The sequence below is a fragment of the Bacillus rossius genome, chromosome 5 (genome assembly GCF_032445375.1).
Source record: "Bacillus rossius redtenbacheri isolate Brsri chromosome 5, Brsri_v3, whole genome shotgun sequence".
NCBI classification, from domain to species: domain Eukaryota; kingdom Metazoa; phylum Arthropoda; class Insecta; order Phasmatodea; family Bacillidae; genus Bacillus; species Bacillus rossius.
Window position 1 is genome coordinate 61,635,629 of NC_086333.1, and position 22,302 is coordinate 61,657,930.

At 34.8% G+C, this 22,302-nt stretch overlaps 1 protein-coding gene across 2 annotated transcripts in view; it reads left to right on the plus strand.

The window, feature by feature from the left end:
• LOC134531884 (myosin-2 heavy chain-like) overlaps positions 1 to 22,302 on the plus strand; it is a 54,548-nt gene that overhangs the window by 19,608 nt on the left and 12,638 nt on the right. The window contains exons 9-16 of one of the 2 annotated variants that reach the window (XM_063367898.1): positions 864 to 1,523; positions 2,401 to 2,574; positions 2,744 to 2,821; positions 5,187 to 5,279; positions 8,765 to 8,839; positions 11,046 to 11,135; positions 16,007 to 16,069; positions 18,341 to 20,946. In XM_063367898.1, coding sequence (XP_063223968.1) covers positions 864 to 1,523; positions 2,401 to 2,574; positions 2,744 to 2,821; positions 5,187 to 5,279; positions 8,765 to 8,839; positions 11,046 to 11,135; positions 16,007 to 16,069; positions 18,341 to 18,460 — 1,353 coding nt within the window. In that variant the 3' untranslated portion in view covers positions 18,461 to 20,946. Of the gene's footprint in view, positions 1 to 863; positions 1,524 to 2,400; positions 2,575 to 2,743; positions 2,822 to 5,186; positions 5,280 to 8,764; positions 8,840 to 11,045; positions 11,136 to 16,006; positions 16,070 to 18,340; positions 20,947 to 22,302 lie in introns of those variants that run through there. The other variant, XM_063367897.1, reaches the window with a different exon arrangement.

The window sequence follows — 22,302 nt, forward strand, 5'->3', positions numbered from 1 at the left end:
CATCATTATGATTTTGAAATGAAAATTTACACATAATTTTAAGGGTTAATGGTGTAAGGTTAGGCACAGTAAGAAATAAGGCAGTAAGTTCTGTGATTTCAATGAGCTATGAACCACTTCAGGCACCAACTCAAGGCTTATAAATAAACAGCGTGATGCTGAAGATTGGGTTTAAATCATTGTGTCTAGCTTTGCTATTTGAGTGTGGCACATTTGATCACCAATTTAGACTTAACTGATATATAAATACTCAATAAATAAATGATTAACTACTTATTGACTTATTAGTTTATTAGATTTAATCCGTCTCTTTGACTCCAACCACATAAGAATTCCCAGAGCTATTAAGAAGCCCAAGCATCAGGGAGGCCTGTTTAAGTTTTGATATTTTTTAAATGTGTGAGTTTATTTTGATAGAACAAAAATTACAAGTCTTTTGCTAAAATAATTCGTTGGCAACCTTATAAGCTATGTAATACAAGCAGATCACATTTACAGTTATGGTTATCGCCTTGGTAATGTTTATGTTTTTTTTTTATTGCCAGACTAGAAAAGTTGTACATTGAGTTATGGGAAGAGGGCCCGACAAAATTATTTGTTCCCTGGTCATTGGTTTCTCTTGATGGCCCTGGAATTCCCACATCAAAGAACTATATGTGTATTTGTTTTTGGTTCAAAGTCATATAGGCATGTCAAGTTACTGATGGTTTAGTTAATCGCTCAAAGAGAACTTGGTGGTAACGTGTGTGGCAAAAAAATAGGGTCTTTAATCGTTATCACGTAAGACTCCTTTGGATAGTTTGTATAGCAAGTGTACATGTTTCAGTTTGTTTTTAAAATTTTATTTAAATTTGTTATTTCAGTTGCAATCTCAAGTTGCTGAGAAGACTGAAAACACTAACAGAATGATGAAACTGGCCGCAGAAAATGATGCACTTTCAACTAGGCTATCTGATTTTGAAAACCTGTTGACCAAAGAGCGTGAGCACAAGGACCTTCTGGAGAAGGAACTTGCCGCTGCGAGTTCCAAGCAGCAAGAGCTCCAAGAACAAATATGTAAACTCAGGTTAGAGCTGGATGATAAATGCAGCACTATCGAGAATGAATGGAAAGAAAAGATGTCTTCAGAAGTGCAGAGGGTCACAAGGGAAATGGAGGAAGCTCAAAAATGCCTGAAGGCCCAAATGGATGAGAATCTGAAACTCGAAGAAGTGAAATATACAGAGTGGCGAGATGAATTTGCTTCAGAGATGCAAAAGAAAATGGATGAAATAAAAAAAGAATACAGCGAGGTCACAGAGTTGAAGACAAAGCTGGAAATTGAAATCCAAGAAAAAGATGAAGTGTATAAAATGGTGGTTGAACAGAGTAACACCCTTGCAACTGAAATTCACGAGAAGGGAAATGATGTCATTAAATTGCAACAGGCTTTAAGTGCTTCAGAGAAATCTAAAGAAGAAGCTGTAAGTATACTGATGAAAAAGGTTGAAGAAGTTGAAGCTAAACGCATGCAGAATCTAAAGGTACTGTATCAATAAGGTGTTCTCTCATATATGAAATGTAGAGTTGTAACTTAAGGTCTATTTTATATTGTGAATTTTACTACTGGTTTTGGTAACTAGCTATGTAATTTCATGCCTGATGGTTTTAGCTTGAGGTAAATGGGATAGATTTTGTAAAAGCTTTGGTTAAAAAGCAACAATAGTGTAAGTGATTCATGTGATATAATTTTTCACAAGTTAATTATGTTCAGGTGAATTTTAAGGATGAAATAATAAGTTTGCATTTTAATTAATTATCCGTCTGTAGAAGCCCAAATCCTTGGAGCTTCCCGCTGCTTAATGTAATATAATCGTTATCTGCTAGTCAAAGCACAGACATAACATGAAAGACATGATCAAACCACGAGGTTGCTTTGGTTATCCAGTAAACCGATTTGTACCGTAAAGCTTTTGTACCGTTAAAGTTTATACATCAGTGTATGAAAGGCACATGATGTGATGGCGTGTATAAGGTCTCATTTACTGAATCACTTGTAATTTTGTGTGTTTGGTCACATGCTGACCATTTACAGTGAGTTTGTGTATGGGATGCCTATAAGAGCCCACTTAATTACTAAAATTGATTAATGAGATAGGAAAAAATATTTTGTTGGCCAGGAAAAAGTCAGGAAAATTGTTTAGACTATGTGTGTGTTTGTTGTAGAAAAATGTGTTTATTAAAAGGTCCTGAAATTGGTTCATCAAGATTTGTAGATGTGATGTATAAAAAAATTTAAAGACTTTGAACTTGTGTGTAAATGCCATTTTGGTAAATTTTCAGCTTCGTGCTTGTGAATTAAAATACCTACTATTTCTTTTGGTCTAAATGTGTGTGTGTATGTGTGTTTTTTTTACTTAGGATCTAATGAAAGAAGTAGATGATGACATTCTGAAACTTAAAAATGATATCTCCAAAAATATGGAAACTATTTCTAAGCTTGAAAAAAATATAAAATCGAAAGATAGTAACATAAATGATTTAAAAAAGAAGCTATGGAAGGCAGAAAAAGCTCTAAAAGAAGCATCCAAAAAGGTTGGTTTTATTTTTTCATACTAAAAATTTAATGTTATATCATTAGTTCCTTAGGGGTGATAAAATTTATTACTGCTTTTGGATTACCTGTTTTTTGTGTTGTTTTTTTTCGTACAAATTTTGGTAATTGATTGTATTTTATTTATAATCTTTTTCTTTCAATTTTCAGGAAAATGTCAAAAATTTGACTGGCGTGCTTAAACCTAAAGCAGCATCTCAGGATAAGGTTGAAATTCCTAATTTTGAGGTATGTGTGTATTAAATTTATAAAATATTTATCTGTCATTTTTAAAGGATATGTTTTATCCTCCCTACACAATTCTCAGCCTACTGTTAGTACTTCTCCCGCTCTCTAATATCCTGTCCTACAACTCTTATACCCTATTACAACACACATGACTGAATGACCTTACAAGCTACCATTTTCTTCAACTGTAGGCCTACCACCCTCTACAAACCGCACGTCCTATACAACAGTATGTGTATTAATTTTTTTAAATTTTGTTTCTGTGTTTAGTAACATGAATTTTTAAGAATTAAAAAAAGGTAATTTTTTTTTGCCTTTACAGATATATGACAACTTTCTAAACTGTCCTCAAAACCCCATTTTTTTTAACCATCCCTACCAACTGACTTAATCAGTTTCCACTAAACTTACAGTCTGTATCACATTTCAAAGTAGACATTTAGTCCTAAATACATATTTCTTTGCTCTTGAAAAAATTAGGTTTTTGAACTTTTATTTTAAATATAAATAAATTACAATTAGGCAGTAACGCGCAAGCATTTTTTAAGAATTTGTACTGTCTTTTAGTATTCTACATTAAATATATCACATCCACCCAAGTATAGGTAAAATATAACCATCCTACATGTCAGTTAAGCATTTCAGGGAATATTTTTGACTAGATGTCAAATCTGTGCTGAAATATTTTAGTGGCAAATACATCATTTAGAAGTCATTAAAAAGAAAGGGCTTTAGTGTGTTGTATTCTAGTTACAATGTGTTGTGTCCTCGCTACACAACTTCCAGCTTGCTGTTATTGCTTCCACTACACTACAAAATTCGACTGAGGGCATCTGCATGAGGTATCTTTGTTCCCAGCATGTAAATATCTGAAACTCAAACATTGAGTGCCTCAGCCTCCATTGCAAAAGAAAAGGTGACGGTATGTCTGGGGTTTGCCGCTTGAGATCCAGCAAGCACAGCAGTGGCTTATGGTCTGTCACAATCGTGAATGAATGGCGACCACAAATTGCTTGAATTTGGCAACCCTAAACATTACTGCCAATGTCTCCTTATCAAGCTAAGAATAGTTTCTTTTATATGTTGCAGCGTGCATGATCAGAAAGCCATTGACGCTTTCTTTCCGATGTCTATGATGTGTGCTAACACTGCACCTACCCCATATAGTCTGATTCGTGGCATGTAAGTGTGAGAGGCTTATTCAAGTCATAATGAGTGAGCACTTGATCAAACTGCAACCGGTTTTTTGCCTTGCACAACGACTCTGTATTCTCCGGCTTCTAAACCCATTCTGCTCCCGTATCCAAGATGCGATGTAAGAGCTTCAGGACTGCGACTTTATTGGGCAAGAATCTTTCCTAAACATTAAAAAAGCTCAAAAATGCCGGCAGTTCCTTCCTACTTGCAGATACGGTGCCTCTCGGATGGCTTTTACTTTCGCATCTGTTTGCTGCACTCCTGCCCTATCGATTCTGTACCCAAAGAATATAACTGACTCGACTTTGCCCACACACTGTGCCCTCTTGAGCTGTAATCCTGCCCTATCTATCCTAGCCAAAAGTCCTTTACTCTGTCCCAGTGTTAATGTCTTCCTTCCAAAACTGGAATCTCAGCTAGCAATGTTTCCATAAGTTGCTGAAAGATAGTTGGCACCAACTCATCTCGAACTGTAGGCGCCTGACTCAAACCAACACTTAAATTTGTATTTACTTTTAATAATCCTGCTGTCATGTCATCCACTGCCACCTGAAGGAATGTATCTGCTAAATCTAGCTTCCAGAAAAACCATCCCTCTTGCTAAGTTTGCGAAAGCCTTATTATTCTTTGGCTTTGCATACTTTGTTCATTGTAACTTTATAGTCCCCACAGAGCCTTTCTACCTTTATAGCCTTCTAAATGGGCACAAAAGGCATCGCCCAAGTGAGAATTCCGCTGGTTCATACACTCCTTGATCAACCAGTCAGCAAGTGCCGCAGTGCGAATGGTACTCCTCGAATGTTTCAGAAAATTGGCATGGCTCCCGGTTCCAAGCTCCTATGTCACTGTGGGCTCTGCATATTTTCAGAGAGTTAAAAGCCCAAAAAGAGGCTATGAGTAAAAAAAATCTACAGCCAAGTCATGTGAGCTGCATCAGCTGCTATAATGCTTATTTATCCTGATTACAGTGTAGCAATTTTATTTTTTTATTTGAAATATAAAATCCCTTTTTTTTTTAATTTTTCCCTACTTTACCTGTATTATTTTTAATATTAATGTGTGAATGACATTCTACACTGTCTTGAATTCATGTATGTTTGGAGGATAATCATCATTCAGATTTCTTGTGGTGTTTCATTATGTTTATGTCTTGTGTGTGTATTTTCAGTCACCGCTTCCTGTAAGCTCTGGAAATTCGTGGAAGAGGGTCACATTTGATGTTACAGATGACTCTGATGTGTCATCTATTGATATGCCCATTGTAAGTATAATTTACTAAGTAGTTATGCAGTATATTATTAACTTTATTAAGTTTTTCATTTATGTAATATTTGTTCAAAAAAAAATATTTATATTAAACTATTTACCCAGTTCTTGTTCAATCAAGAAAGTTAGAGTTAATACTGATACCTAGTAAGAATATATTTGTATCAGAAAAACACTTTTTTTTCTGGTTCCAATTTTTAGTAGATGGTAATTGCTAAAGTGTCTGTAAAACTCTCATACCATAATGCACCTTGGACTGAAATATCAAGGTTTGGCATGCACAAAATTGAACTTTCTTGCAATCTTTTACAAAAATGTTAAGGAATCTATTTCGAATTTGTTATTTTTGCAATGGAATAAAAACTATACAAAAATTTTATTTCCTTTGTTTAATGGCACAAAGCTCTCCTACCTATTTGAAGAATTGGAGAAAATATGTGAATCAATAATTAATTTTATTAATGTTATCAGTATACTTTTATGATTAATAAAAAAAAAATAACTATGAGTTAGCTACACATGGCATCCATCATGCACAATTGATTGCTTTAAATCTGCATTTTCAATTTTTATAATATGTAAACAGCTTATTATGGATGAGAGTCAGCAAATTATTGTAATCATTAATTAGACCACCTCTAAAATTGAAAAATTTTAGTCTGAAACAGTACTTATTATCAAGTTTTTTTTTTTAAGTTGGTGTAGTATCAGCCGATACTTGTACCAGGTATTTATTTTAGGCAGAAAAACTATTGTGCCTTGATATTAAGATGATTTTTAACACAAGAAAATGTTTATTATGTGATATACATATAAATATTGAATGTGTTTTACACAGTATTTAATTTTTAAAGCAGGAATTGGGTCAATCAAGATCTCAAATAACATCCCATTTTTAGTATTCAAAAGATTTTACTTTCAAGGGAAAAAATATATAAAAACACAAGCTGAAAGTACATTCAGAAATCCAACTCCAGAACCTATGTAGTTAAAAAGAACTCCATTATGTTACGCCACAAAAAAAATATCAAAGTAATTTTGCCATTTGCCACAAGCTATCTCAAAATGTTTGTTAAGCACTTGAGGGACTATTTCTGACAAAAAAATGAAAATTTTTTGTTCACTCCCTTAACATGTAAAATACTTTTTTGTTTTTATATGTAAAATACAATTTAAAGTTTTGAAGCTTTTTAAAAAAACTTATTCCTCATATATAAGGCCATGTATTTTTCACAAAAAAATCAGAATACTAATTACATCAGTAGACTATGCCCGGCCCTGTGGTTGCTTCCTGGCAATTGGCTGCCATCTACAAGCCATTCAGGATGTGTTTTGCTTTTGCACAAAATTTATGTAATTGGTACGCTGACAGAAAACATGCATCTGAAATTTACTCAAAACAATCATGGAAATCAGATGATGGTACATACATAGTTTTAATGTGAAACCAATCTTTAAATCTTTGTGCGAAAAATACATGCCCCTACTGATATATTATTGTTACGAAAGCTAGCAACGAGGCTAGCTAGGAGACTACCCGCCAGCTTGCAGGAGGGAATGCGATGCAGGTAGAACCTGACTCTATTACCATTGTGCTTTCCAGTCGAGCTCGGAGATTCACTGCTTCTCTCGAGGTTTTGCCATGTTCCCAGAACCTCGTCTGCGTGACTAGGAGACTATAACTAGGACAGTTTCAAGTGCAACACTTCGGAGGGCTATGAGACCTCTCCAGGGCAGGACTTTACAGGCATATAAACAGAGAGACTGACATTCGAGGGAAGTATAGTGAAGAGATTAAGTGAACTCTTGGTGAGCAGTAGTGGGTTGTAAGCTACAGACTCCATGTGCAAAGATTGGTGCTTCGGGGATCAAAGAATTCGGGTGTTGTATGTGTGGTGGATGGGTGAGTAGTGCAAGGCAAGAACGTGGAGACAGAGGTGCACGGTAAGAGACGAGCATTACGGAGAGCCACTGTCGAGCCGAGCTCCAGTGGGGAGAGTAAATTGTGGACTTAATGAAAGAGAGTTTAATTTGTGAATAGACAGTTAAGTTGTTATAACATAGTTATTAGTGCAAATATTAAATAAAACTTTAGTTCATCAACTAGGCTAACCCTTCTAGACCTATCTTTTTACCACTTGTAACATTTGGTGTCAGAAGTAGGGATAGATCTACTCTATATATATTTAGGGATAAATTTTAAAATTAAAATAAACAAAAAAAATTATTAGAATTTACCTTTTTGAAATTGAAGTTAGTGATAGGAACTGTAGTAGTGTTATTTTGGAGTGTAATAAAATTAGTGTTAGGTAGGAGTTTAGGCTAGGTCATAGATTAAATGTGAGTGTAGTTATTAGTCAGAAGTGAAAGAAAAGTTGTCAGATGGTGTTAAAGAGGAAGATGGCAGCCATCATACTTAGGAACAAAATGGCTTTCTTGGTCGAAATAAAGAGTATCCAGAAGAAAATGGAGAGTAAAATGGATAGGGCTCAAGAGAAGATGAAGAATGTCATGAAATGATAATTGAGGAAAAGAAGAAAGGCCAAGAAGAAGAAAAAAGGCACAAAAATATATATGAAACCAGCGAGCGATAGTGCAGAAAGATATATGGCATGAGTTAGTTAGTGGCTGCTCAAGAAGAAATGAAGAAGATTAGAGAATCCAGCATTTAAATGGAAGGTAAGGTGCAGTGTTTTTTGAGCAACATCTAGCCAAACATGAAGGGCAAGTTGCATGACAGCTGGCTCAGCAGGCCACTGAATAGTGTGCAGCTGCTGTAACTGATCAATGTCGATGAATCATTAAGGAAGGTACAGCTGCTACAAACCAGAAGACTTGGGGCAGTAATGAAAAAGATTGAAATTAATAAGATTTAAAAAAAAGAGAGAATTATGGGAACATGACACTAGAGTGCACAATTTAGGAAAATACACACACACGCATGTACATATACATGCACACACACACACCTCCCCCCCCTCCAACACAAAGTGTCAATGTCTGAGTGGAAAAGGTTTGATAAATAATATGTTTCATGCATGCTTCTGTTTCTCATTGCTCTGAGTGATCCAAATCTAGTCTTATTGGTTAAGTGTATGGTTTTATTTATATAAAGTTCTTTTGAATAAATTTAGTTCAGCTGGTCTGGAAAAAAAAAATTTGGAAGTTTATTTGGGATGAAATTTTTTGAGGAAATGTAAAGAAAAATTAAAAACAAAAAAAAAAAAGGTTCAAATATCATTTCCAAAATTTGGCTTCTTATCACTGGGTTAGTAATTTTGGAATCATGATTATGTAACAGGTATTGAAAAGGGTTGGTATGGTCAAAATTTTCACTGCATTTTAATTTTCAAACATTTTAAATGGAGAGCAGCTTTATGAATATATCTTAAGATTTATTTGAAAACTTGCAGTTTGTTGTTGTTAACAGATGTGTAAATGATTTGCTGTTTTAATGATTAAAGTTTGTTTTACTTTCAGCCTCGAGAAAACGATGAAAGTAAGGTTTTCGGCTCTGAGACCAACAAGGCAGCCCTGATATTCGGAAAACCTAAGGTATTGCATTCTTTTATAAAATATTTATTATTTTTAATTATTTTCATAGTTTTTTAATGTTTTTTTGCTTGATTTTTGTAACAGTGTTCCCTGCTCAAGGTTTATGTTATGCAAAATACATGTGGTTAGGTATTAATTTAATCTTCTGTTAAAAAGAAAACTTTAAGATTTATTTTATGGATACAAGCTTAATGTTATATCCACTCTATACAACTCCCAGCCTGCTGCTGTTACTTCCTCTGCTTTCCCAACATCCTACCCTACAACTCCCTGACCCAATCACAACACACACGACTGTATGACCTTTCAAGCTGCCATCTTCACTCAGCTTCAACTACAGGCCTACTCCCTCTCTACACCACATGTCCTAAACAACACCTACAAAATTAAAAAACTTTGTACTTTTTGCCAGAAACCTCCTCTCCATAATTGAATATCTAATGGTCTCAATATTATATTTATTCATAATTTAAAACTCTTGAGAGAAAGTAAACCTTTGGTTTAAGTTGTATATTAATACAGCCTAGAAACAGTATTGTCATTGTGACATCACTAACAATATTGGCTCATTGGTACTAGTACTAGGAGATGTAAGACTGTGTGTACACAAACCTTGTCACTTCATTGCTTACGTAAAGCACCTGTAATGGTGGCCTAAACAAAGACTGGTACTCCACCATAAGTTTGCTGAAGATTGTTTCTCGCTTTGACGAAATACTCTTCTGAGCCAACACCTACCTGTTAGTGTATCTTACTTTTTTCTGCCCCCGTCAATTGTTTTCGAATCCAAGTGCAGGAATGCCAAGCAATTCCTTCCCATCAGTGTGGGCAATGGTTTTCTTTGGCTGTTCACCATCACCGAATGTAATGTCAGTAGCTGGCCCTGGTACTCCATTGGTATCTAACATTCTCCTGTTAGCTGCAAGGATTGTCCTGAATACGTCCTCAAGGCCATTTCGGTTTTAACTTAAAAGCTCATACTTTTTCCCAATAGGTGCTGTTGGAACATACGGAACCGTCTGCCCTCGTATCAACGATCATCTTTTCCCATTCCCCGTTTAACCTCACGTCCATTGTAAAATTGTTGGCTTGACCTCTTCTTTCCTCATTATGTATAATCAATGTTGGGCTACTCTAACTCATCTGGATTTCCGGCCTTTACCCAAAGCACCCCTTGTGTCTAGCACTCCTCTTTTATGTGCCCCCGTTTCTTACATGCATTGCATGTAAAAATTGCAAATGAGCACTGGATGGCCAAATGACTAGTACTACTGCAGCAGTAAGACTTTTTGTTTTCTCTGCCTTTGACTGTTTCCTGAAAGCTTCTTCCGTTTGTTCCCTTTGCCTCCGCCCCCATTTGCGAATGTGAGAACAAATGTACCTATTAAGACATTCGCATGATCTTCTAGCTTGATCAGCTTAAAATCTGGTCTTATTTTCTTTGACTCTCAGGGCAGTTTACATAATTAACGCCTTCTGTAATGTTGATTCAAAAGTTAGGTTATCGTCTACTAACAATTTCTATACAATGTCTTTATTTCCCCAACTGCTGACGACAGTAACGTGCAAGGCTTTATCAAGAAACAAACCATATTCACACGACATAGTCATCCTCTGTAAAGTTAGAGCGTAATATGCTATGCTGTCCGATATTCCCTGTCTTTATCTTGGGGGCTTAATGAGTCATAAGTATTTCTACCAATGCTACATACGACTTGGTTTCCAGCTAATAAGGCACACAAACTCTTCAGCACTATGTAATTCTTTGGTGTTAGCAATGTCAAAAAAAGTTTCTTCTTCCTTTATTATTTTTGCCTTGAAATGATGCTAAACCTCTCCACATAGCACTCAGAATCACCATCCTCCTTGAAAAATTCTTGAAGTTTATTTTTGGAGAAAACTGGTTGAGGGAGGGCAAGAAAAAAAAAATATATATATATATATATAATTTTTATTTCCAGAATTTGGCTTCCGATCACTGGGTTAGTAATTTTGGAAACATGATTATGTAATACATTATTGAAGAGTGTTGTTAGTATAATCAAACCTTGGTATGCATTTGAATATTGAAACATTTTAAATGGTGAGCATCTTTGTTATGAATTTGTCTCAAGGTTTGTTTCAAAACTTGCAGTTTGTTGTTATTAACAGAATTGTAAATATTTTGATTTGCAGTTTTAATGATAAAAGTTTCTTTTACTTTCAGCATCGAGAAAATAAAGAAAATCAGCTTAATGAAAGCAAGGTTTTCGACTGTGAGACCAGCAAGGCAGCCCTGATATTCGGCAAACCTAAGGTATCACATTCTGCTGTAAAATAATTTTGATGATTCCAGTAGTATTTTAATGTTTTTTTCTGCATGATTTTTGTAACATTGTGATCTGCCTAAGTTTCATGTGTATACAAAATACACGTGATGACATATTAATCTAGTCTTCTATTTAAGTTCTCTTAAGAAAACTTTAAGGTTTATGTTGTGAATACAAGCTTACAGATTTGTAAACTTTACTTTTTGTTGTTAACCTCCTCTCCATAAATGAATGTCTAAGGGTCTCAAATCTCAATAATATATTCATTCCTAATTTGAGACTCTTGAGAGAAAGTTGTATATTAATACCGTCTAGGAACGGTATCGTCATTGAGACATCGCTAACAATATTGCCATGATGGTACTAGGAGATGTAAGACTGTGTACACACAAACCTTGGCACTTCATTGCTGACGTAAAGCACCTGTAGTTGGTAGTTGCTTTTATTTTTACCATGCTTTTATTAGCTTGACATGTATGTATGAATGAATGAATGAATGAATGGACTATGTAATAAAATATTTCTATTCAATTATTTTTGAGATCCGAATGTGTTGAAATTTTGCATACATATACAGAACCTCTGACAATACAATATTTTGATAACTTAAGACCTTAGTGTTAAAGGGGAAGGGGGGTGCTCAGAAGGTCAAAAATACCTCATTTCAAACTATGGGTAATAACAATGCTTTTTGTGTATCCATGAGATTGGGGCATGATGGGAATTGGTCCAAGGGTCACTCGGGGCCTGGGGATATGGATGGATTCCAATCCAAAAGGTCGAGTTATGGTTGAAAATGTGCCCCTAAATTTAAAAAGTATATAATTTTGATTTAGAGTATTTAAGAAGTTTTGTTATGGTGGAAAATGTGCCCGGGCTATGTCTTTCTTCACCTCGTAGGGTTGGGAAGAGGGAAGTTGAAATTAGTCAGGGAAAGGCAGGAATTTTTCTTTAAAACCTGGAAAAGTCATGGAAATTCCTGAGTGATAATAATCTGAGAGGGAATATTATGCTGAAATATGCTATTACCCAGACTTTGAGCACTTTTTTTTTTTCTCCCAGATGATGTTTTAGTGCATAGTCGGACACACTGTAAAATGGCGTATGCAAGGTTCTGTTGGAACTAGTACATTCATAAGATGGTGGAGGCTGGATGGTCTTAATTTCTTTCAGGTAAATGCAAAATAGAAAAATTATTTGTAAAAATGTTAGGGAAATTTTTTTACAGATTTGTGTGGACACCTTAATAGCAACAATAGGAACTGTTTTGTTGGGAAGGGAACAAATATTAATTATTTCAAAATGTAAGTATTTAATATAAGATTGAATACAATTAATGAATTATTTATTTTGATATTTGAGGTTTAAAATTTTAGCACATACACTAGCAGTAATAAATATTTTCTTTAAAAGTTAATTTAAATATTTACAATTTCCTGAAAAGAAAAGTGAATTCTAGGAATGCAAATGCTACCTATGTGTGTGTGTGTTTGTGTGTGTGTTTTTTGTGTGTTTGTGTTGTGTTTGTGTGTGTTGGTGTGTGTTTGTGTGTGCGGGGTTGTGTTTTTTGTGTGCGCGGGCGTGCATGTGTTTTCCCGCCCTGCAAGAGGCAAGTAGAGTCTACGCCACGCACCCCTAAAATAATATTTTAATTCATATAATTTGTAATTTTACTTATGTAATTTTAACCCCTAGTGGTTTGTTTTCTTTCAGCGTAAGTAAGGATGGAGTAGCGCCCTATGCAGCTGTTGCCAGAACTAGCCCCGAAGTGGGCCTCTCTCATTTAAACTTAAACAAATATAAAACAGCTTTTTAATTCATGTTTTGTCATGGTAACATGTATAATTTTTAGGTAACTAGTTGTAAAGGTTTGTTCTTTTGTGTGTTCTCTTACACAGTATTCGGTAACTAACTGTAAAGTGGAAGCTCCCTGCTGCCATGACACCCTGGCAAAACCCCAGTCTCTCTCGATCGCCACCCGGAGTAGGACGTAGCCGCTAAACCTCATGGACTTCAACTGTTGCATCTCTGATCCGTTTACATCCGCCTGGTATTAATTATTTCTTGAACCTTTTATTTTGCTTCGGGGTCTACTCCGGGAGGTAGACTGTTTTAATAATCATTTAAGTCCCTAGGTGGAAATTTCAAACCAGGCGACAATTTTAACTTCTAGGCCAGGACAGGCATGTCCGGGCCTGCCGTAAGCTGATTTATTTGCCGTTGGCACTTTGTGACTGATATTGCAAGACGAGAGGGTGATTCAGGTGTAGAATGGGGAGTCAATAAAACCTGTTCAAACTGTGACACATGTTCTTCTCTATGCCGAGGCTGAGTCGTGTGGGCTGCCTGGAGAGCCCCATCAACCATCCTTCGGTAAAATTACAGAGTGCCAGACACTTAGAGCGGGCTGGCAGGTTAGGTTTCATTGTATAGGGGGTTGCAAGCCTCGTTGCACTTGGGCTACGTCACGGCCCTGAGAGGGGATGCCTGGGTCCACGTGCCCTTAAACCACGTCGTGGTACCCATATCCGGTAGACTTACAATGCTTAGCTATTTCCAACCCCATTGCGACAGCAATGTGTATTAATGAGAGTAATCACTATATTTAAGGCATAAGCAAGTTTCATTTTAAACATAAAATATGTTGGTTTCAAAAATGAACTTAACACTTTTATCACAAGGAGCAGCTCCAGTTTTGTAATTAGAGAGAAGAGCTTATGGTTTTGTTTTTGTCAATAATCTTTAAAATACGTTATTTTTATTTTGTTGGTGGTATTTTTTTTGTTTCAATTCTGTTTATTTGTTAAAATAGTTAGGTATATGATCAGTATTTCAAAAATAAAAAGGTTAATTAATAACATTTTCATTGAAATAGCATCACTTGAAATACTATACAAGCTGCATTTGTAAAATTGAACCCATTAGTGACGTCGACCAGGGCTACGTCTTCCCTTAAGGGCCTTGCCTACCTGGGCACACATACGGTGTGCAGAGCTTCAGGAAAAACAACGCGATTTCAAAACTACTCAAGACATCCGAGTGGGGCCTATTTACGAATAGCATTTAAGAGTTCGCTGAGGGCCGAAAAGTACTTTTAATTTCGGATAAAGTTTTTAAACTGTATTTTTAGACGCGTTAAAATGGCTAAAACGTGAGTTTTCAGAGTAATTTTTAGGCATAAAACAATCAGTACAGATTCTTGAAAGCGCTTAAGGGACTTGCATAACACCTTTATCCTCATTTCTCCGCCATATAATGTTACGGTCACCGCTCAAATTTCACAGGTATTCTGTGACGACGAGACGAATGCGCGCCAGTTCAGAGACTTGCGCTTAGAGGCTATACCGCGCTGGAAATACCAGCGAGCGTCGCGCTTATCATCCCGCCTCACTAACACACATACACCCCTGACGAGGCGGGCCCCTTAAGCACTATGTGCCTTTCCTGGATCACCCACCTCTCCTCTTGGCCATCATCAACCACCAGCACACTATGGCTGCCACGTATTTTCGAACCTCCCACCAACAGTGTATGCATGCGAGTGCTTCACTTGTCCACCGCAAGGGGCATGTGTAGAGACTGTGCCATGTACCCCAATAATATTTAATTGACTAATTTTTATTATAATTGTTGACTTTACTTTTTTATCTCACACCACAAAGTAATTATGCATTTCAGGTAATTGATGGAGCGGCACTATGTGCACTGAATTAGGAACACACCCTGCTCTAGCGGATAACTTTTTGAACTTTAAATAATATAAGGATTTAATTAATAAAGGTTAACCCATCCAGGTTTTAGTGTATGCTTTTTTCGAATATTGAATGGTTTATTATTGTGTCGGTCTACTTTCGAGTAACCACATGTGTATCACCGAAAGACTAAGGGGTCTGGGTCACCTTAAGAACCCACATAATTAACATCTATAATTACTGTAAGCAGTGTACCCGACGCTGAGAGCGGGAGAGGAATGAAGCCTAGCACTCCCACGGTCTCATCACAGCCGTGTAATTCAGTGTCTAAGCCAGGACTGTGCGCCCATCCACATGGGGGTGCCCGAGATTTGATGAACATCCATAACCATTAAAAATTCACGTCCCCCCTGACATCATAGTAATATAAATGTCTGGAGTGTATTTACTCACAACCAAAATGCTTTTTTTTTTTTACTTGTGTTATGCATGAATCTGAATCAGTCATTTATATAGAAGATAATAAAATTTAATTTCTGCACTCCACTTTGCTCACTGTTTCTTTACATACATGTTAAAAAAATGAAATTCCTTGATTTTGTATGTTGACAAACAAAATCTCAGTAAAGTTTTGTTTGAGTTATGTTTTATTTTATGAACTAACTTGCATTTTGGTGACAATTGTGCATTAACTTGCATTTTGATGTTACACACGTTGTTTTGACACACATTTTGTTGTTATTTATGTTTTATTGCCTGTCACTATAAAATCTTGCCATACTAAATATGATTGCGTAGATTTTTTTTTCACCTTGTAGGTGACATTCCAAAGAAGTTGCAATTCCACTAGCAAAAACTAAAACTTTCATGAAAATAGAAAATGGATTGCCAAACTTTCCAGAGCACAATATACATATATTATTATTATTAACCATAAACTCTTCCATATAATCTTTCAGGAAACTTCCATCATTAAAAACTAGCTTAAGATGGTATTATTTGCATTAAAAATAATATGTGTTGTCTTTACTATACATGTGGTTAAGAATTAATTTACATTAGATTTCATGTATGTACTATCTAGACAGAAAAATTATGAGGAGTGGCTATTTATTGGTAGCTAAGTGCTAATTTGTAATGAATGTTGTTTTTAATTTAATTTCCAGGAGGGACCACAGGCAAAGGAAATAAATCCTTGGAAAACAACTTCTGCATCTGGCAAACGAAAGGTACCAATAATATTAATTCCTCTACTATTTTTAGTTTATAAATGGTTCTTATGATGCTGAAGTTTGCTCTTAGAAACAGGTTTCAGTATTTAAGTAGAAATGATTTTCATATACTACATATGTTTCTATTGGAAAAAAATTAGATCTTAGATATTGCATGGAGATTTCCATACAGTTTCTGATGCACTTTGTTCTGGATTCTTACGGATTAGGTCATTTACATTTTGGTGTTAGGAGCTAGGACAGGCCTTCTCAATATGCGACCAGCAGGTCAAATCCAGCCTGCAAACAAATTTATGCTGGTCCACCATGAAAATTGTTGAGAACAATTATTGAGAGAAAATTACTTAAATGTCAATTGAATCAACACTTTATTTATTGGAGCACTTTAATCGGCTTGGGGATTAATGTATTTGCATTTAATAAGTACTTTATAAATGATTGCCCTTTATTAACGAGATAGCATATTGAACATGCTCTTGTATCCGCGCTTGCGCTTAGTGTGCTTTTGTAAACTGCACTTAAGACAGCAGTTCCGTTATTGATGCATGAGCGATGGTGAGTGAACTGGCTTGGCTCAGTTATAAGCCAGCCGTCCAGTGGCGGGGTAGTGGAGTTGTTTTATTATTTGTACATATATGATTAGGGTTCGTGTGTTAAAAACAAATTAAATTAAGATTCATGTAAAAAAAAATTTTTTTCACATGGCCCTCAAGAATCTCAGGTAGTACTGAAGTTAACCCTGTCACTAAATTTGACTACAGAATTGGACAATTCAAATCTCAACGAAAACATGAAGTTTATCAAACCTTTAATGTGTGGGTTGAGGTGTACCTTCAAGATTCTAGTGGACTATGAAACATATAAATTTTTTTTTACTTTTAATAATTATTATGACATAATTATACATAAATATTATATTTATAGCATACCAATACTAGCAAACAAAAAATAAAAATAAAAAGTTAAGTTACTGTTATGTAGATGACAATAATGCCGCACATCGCAGCATTCATGTTACTCATATTTCACCTCGTTCACACACAACACAAAACCTGCCGCGCCCGTTGTAGCCGCGTCTCGCCATAATAACCTTCTTGTTTACAACATGTCGCACTGCTGCCAACTTACGAAAGGACACAACAGTTACAGTACAAAAGTAAAAATGAGGGATATCTTAGGAATTTTCCAAAGTGATACAGAAAGGGTTAATGCAATTGGCCTGAAGATAAACATATCAAGAAAGTCTGAGCTAGGTGGTGCTATGGTTGGACTTGTGCTGGACTCTCATTTAGCATGATTTGTGTTAGATTATAAAAAAAAAAATTTAAATAACTTTTGAAATTCCACATGTAAAATATGAATCAATAATTCATATTTATTATATTACTAAATACTAAAATTCAAATAAATGAATCTTTTACTGTCCACGGCTATCCACATTTTTCCGACCATGTGAGACTTTGGGGACTGAGTTGTTAGATAACGTAATTGCCTTCAACACAGTCATGAAAGGTTAATTTTCAGCGGTCGAACCAGGATTTTTTGCAAGTATAAACCATGGTGGAGTTATACAGCGTGCTGTTATTTTTCTAATGGTGCTCCTATTTCACCCACTACTATATGCATTTTGTCTCTGATCCAGTTTTCATAGCTTCACACCTCACTATGACCTCAATGTCAATCTCCGCCTACTGAGCACATATACGGAGTGCAGAGCTTCAGAAAAAACCATGTGATTTGAAAACTGCTCAAGATATTCAATTGGCATCTCTCGAGAAAAATCATTTAAGATTACTCTTAGAGCAGATGAGTAATTCTGTTTCTGTAATTTTTTATTTTTTTTTTTCTTTCAAACTTGATTTATAAGAGGTTAAAAATGGCTAAAATTGTGTTTTAAGAAAATATTTAAACATGAAACACCTGGTACAGATTCTTGAAAGCTCTGAGGGGATTGCATTACACATTTATCTTCATTTCCCTGCCATATAATGTTATAGTTATCACTCAAATCTCATAGTTGCCATTTGCACGACGAGAAGATGACGTGCCAGTTCAGAGCCTTGCGCTTAAAGGCAGTACTGCGGTAGAAACACCAGCGAGCATCGCACCTATCATCCTGCCTCATCACCACAAATACATTCCTGACCCGGCCAGCTCCTTATACCCTTATTAGTTTATTTATTAATGTTTTATCCTACCACAACACAAATTAATGTTCAACAGCACTCTTGGGGCTTGATCCTGGCACATATTTTTGTTCTACTCTAGCCTCAAGCAGAAGAAAACATGAAGAATAAATCCAGAAACAAATTTTTTAAGGGCCGTGAAAATAAGAAACAAGATGAAGGCTCCATTGACTTTGGTTCTCTAAATTTTGATGATATATGAAGCTGCAAGAATTTGTGAATGGGTAAAAATAATATACATATTGATATTTTTTGAACATTAGCTGTTTTTAATTTTATTAAGTCAATGTGAAAGTATTGACTGTTGTTATTTAAATATTATTTATTTAAATATTATGGGCAGTAAATCTCTAGTAGAAATACTGTCTGTTCTGTAAACAATACAGTTGTAGTCTAAGGTTTTTTTCATACATATGAAAGTATGTTATTGAATCTGAAACATGGTCATTTCCTTGTAGTGATAAAACACGGACATGTTCTTGATGAGAATAGTTAGGTTTTTTTGGGTACTCAACCTGTACTCCGTGTCTGTTTGCTTAATTTATTTTTGGCATCTTTTAGGTTGGAAAACACCAACATTTAATTTTCAGTAAATTTACAAAATAATTTATTGTGATTTCCTTTACCTTCAATAAAAAATTCCAACTGTAGTTCTTTCTTTCCTAAACCTAATGTTTCTATTACTGATATACCAAATATCATGACATTTGTCATGTCTTATTCAGTTTCTTTTATCAAGGCACATTGGTTGAGTGTCCCACTAGGGCGACCGGGGTTCATTTCCTGGTGAGGTCAAACCTAGATATTCGAAAATGGGGAATGTGGTATACGTTGCCAAGTTTTCTCGGGGAACTCCCATTTCACCCACTAATTCATTCTGTTGCTGCTCCATTCCCATCTCATCTCACCTTAACACATTCTCTAGGCTGGCCGGAACGACAGGTCTGTTCCTCGGGTAGGGCAGCAGGCTCCTACGAGTGTCAGCCCCATTTCGTCCATGCAAACTGTGCCTCATTTGGGTTAACTACTTGTTGATTTTCATTTTTCATTCAGTTTCTTCTCACAAATAATATATTTTCTGTACTATCTACTTACTGAAAGTATTTCTCAGGAAAAAAATGTATTATTAATGTGTTGGGAAAAGTTCTGAAAAAAAAATGTCACTGCAATTTGTTACTAATTCATCTAAATAGCTGCGTGTTGAAAGCATTGTTACTTGAGCAAATTCGTTTATGGAAATCATGTTGTTTTCTGCATTATTTAGTATTCTAACTGGCACACTCAATGCATTTTCAGAGTTTAATTTGATAACATTGTGAGAGTTTTGAAAATGTGTTACTTTGAATAGCTACAGCAGTCAGTGTCCAGACTCTAGATTAAGCTCTTTTAAATTGCTATATACATATTAATTATTTCACTGTCAGAGGAGTCCTCATGCAACACAAAGTATTTGTTGAGTATGAAAATTGAACTTATCATTTAGTAGATACTTTTGCACCATTTCATTATTCCTTTATATTCTCTTTTATGATCATCCTTCAACCAAATCTTGTTCCTGATTTTACGGCTATGTGCCAAGTAAGGTAAAATTGAGTGGAAACGCTTTGCTCCTGAAACAAAACTTTCACAGTTGAATGAGTACCTAAATGTAACAATTATTTTTTGAAGTCAATAGGTGGATTATAAGTAATACAATGAATCCCTTTTAAGTAGTTTGTTTATAAATTACTTAGAAATTTAAGACTTTTTAATGGGATAATTTTATTAAAATAGAAAAATGTTATGTATATGTTCCTAGTTCATGTGCTAATTTTTTAAATATTTTAATATGCAGAAAATTTCCTTAAGTAATAATTATTTTAAGAGGTATTTACTGTAGCTACTATCAAACCAAATACTTGTAATGGAATACAAAGTTATTATTTAGATATAGAATATTCATCAATGCAACCATTCCTATACTAATATCAATATATATAATTTTCGAATCTTACTTCTTCTGGTGTGCATTTTTGTCTGTATTCAAAATCAAAATTTGCTCACATCAAATGTATGGCCTACCTGTTATCAATGTAAATGTACAGCTTCAATTAACATTTTTAAGTAAGAACGTATTAGGTATTTATAATTACATTAGTATCTTGTATACTCCTGAGTACGAAACTTGTTGAATTTTTTTTTAATTTTAATGATTTAAAGAGGTATATATTATTTAAAATATAAAAAAATATTGAAATATATGACCAACCCCCAACTTAGTAGGTATGCTTATTGTCATTGAATATGTTGTGTTGGATTTAGCCAAGTCATAGTATTTATGTATCTATGTATATAATGTTTGTATGTATATAATCTTTTTTTTTAGAGCTGAAATATAGAAATGCTAGAAGATTGATTTATATACTTAACAGTGTATCAGTTTAGTAATGTAATGAAACTTTCTATTTCTTCTTCATAGTTTAATGTACATATTTATACTTTTCATTCTTGTACCAAATTAAAGGGTGTTGATAATGTTTTTGTTTAGCATAACATTAATTTTGAATTACTTAAAACTTACATATTTAACAAAAACTCATTAATATTAAAAATGTTTTATCTGTACCTAGTCATATAAATGTTATTATTTATTTCTTAGTCTAATTTTTACTACTTAGTACTAATTACAGATGTGTTTCGTTAGTCAAATTTATATTTACTGTTTTGGTAAGCATGAAACATTAGTTGCAAGGCACCTAAGAAGCCCATCGAAAGATGATGAATATAACAAAAAATTTAATATACACAAAATATTTATTAAAATTTCCATTTATTTTAATATTGTGCAAATTAAAAATTATTTCTTATATATAATGATAAAAAAGTATTGGACAAAAATTTTTTAATGTAGAATATCTTGAAACACTACAGTGCGTGTGAATTGCCTCATTCAATAATCTTTAATGAATTATGACATACTCACGTAATCAAAATTGATTTTCAGCAATAAATTGAATATTTAGGTACTTAATTTGTAAAGTTTTTTATTCAAATTATAAAAGTAAAAGAATGATTAAAATCTCACAAATTAAATAAAAATAAAAGTCTTCTTTAACTTCTAATGCCATCTTTTGGTGAAAAATTCAAATGCACTTTATAAAATATATAAAAAATATGAAAGTGTTGCTGTGTGTGAAACAGCAAGTGCGGCTACCTGCACAGTGCCGGCCTCAGACACCTGGTGGGCGACTTCCCGTCGCACTCGCATTCTGCAAGTAGGCGCTATCTCACAGCGTTACGTGATCATTAAGTCAGTGATGAGCGTAACTTTATGTAGGATAATTGGGAGCCATTGGAGATAAAGACCTTGGGCACAGCCATTATGTGAATACGTAAAAATAAAATATATTGTAATGCTATGTAACATAATTTAAAGAGTTAATAAAGAAACTTGCTACATATTAATGTTTACTTTATTGTTGCATTTCTTTCTCGTTGCCATGCTCAGCTATCTCTCGAGAAGCTAGTGAGGAACTGGCTGTAACTTCTCCTGGTGCCTCTGTGCGGGGTTTTCAAGGAGTCTGTGCACACAGCGGGTCTGCCCGGAACATTTTTGTTTTTGCCAGGGCTCCGAAAGAAGGCCCTAATGAGGTGGGATGCTACATTAGTGCATTAGTCAAGCCTCACAAAGCATGATGTCTGCTGGATCACTAAAGCCGATTGAGTGTAAGTGTAAATCAAGCAATAGTCCAAAGAGGGGTTGCAAACCTATTGAATGGGGGAAAACATGGCTAGGCTGGTAGGCATTTTTTTTCTGAACACATTATCTTTTTATTTCTCCCACGGCATGTCACACAACAATTGAACACAGAATGAGAACCACCTTGTCTTTGTTCGCCCCCACATCCCTAAATCTCCATATACATATTGTGCTGAAACTCACTCAAAAATTTCAGGAGATATTTTCTTGTAGAAATTGAGATAATATTTATATGCTTCACTTACAGTCTATTTCAAAACATAAGTTTGAGAGTCATTCTTGAAATTAAGATTTATAAATTTGAT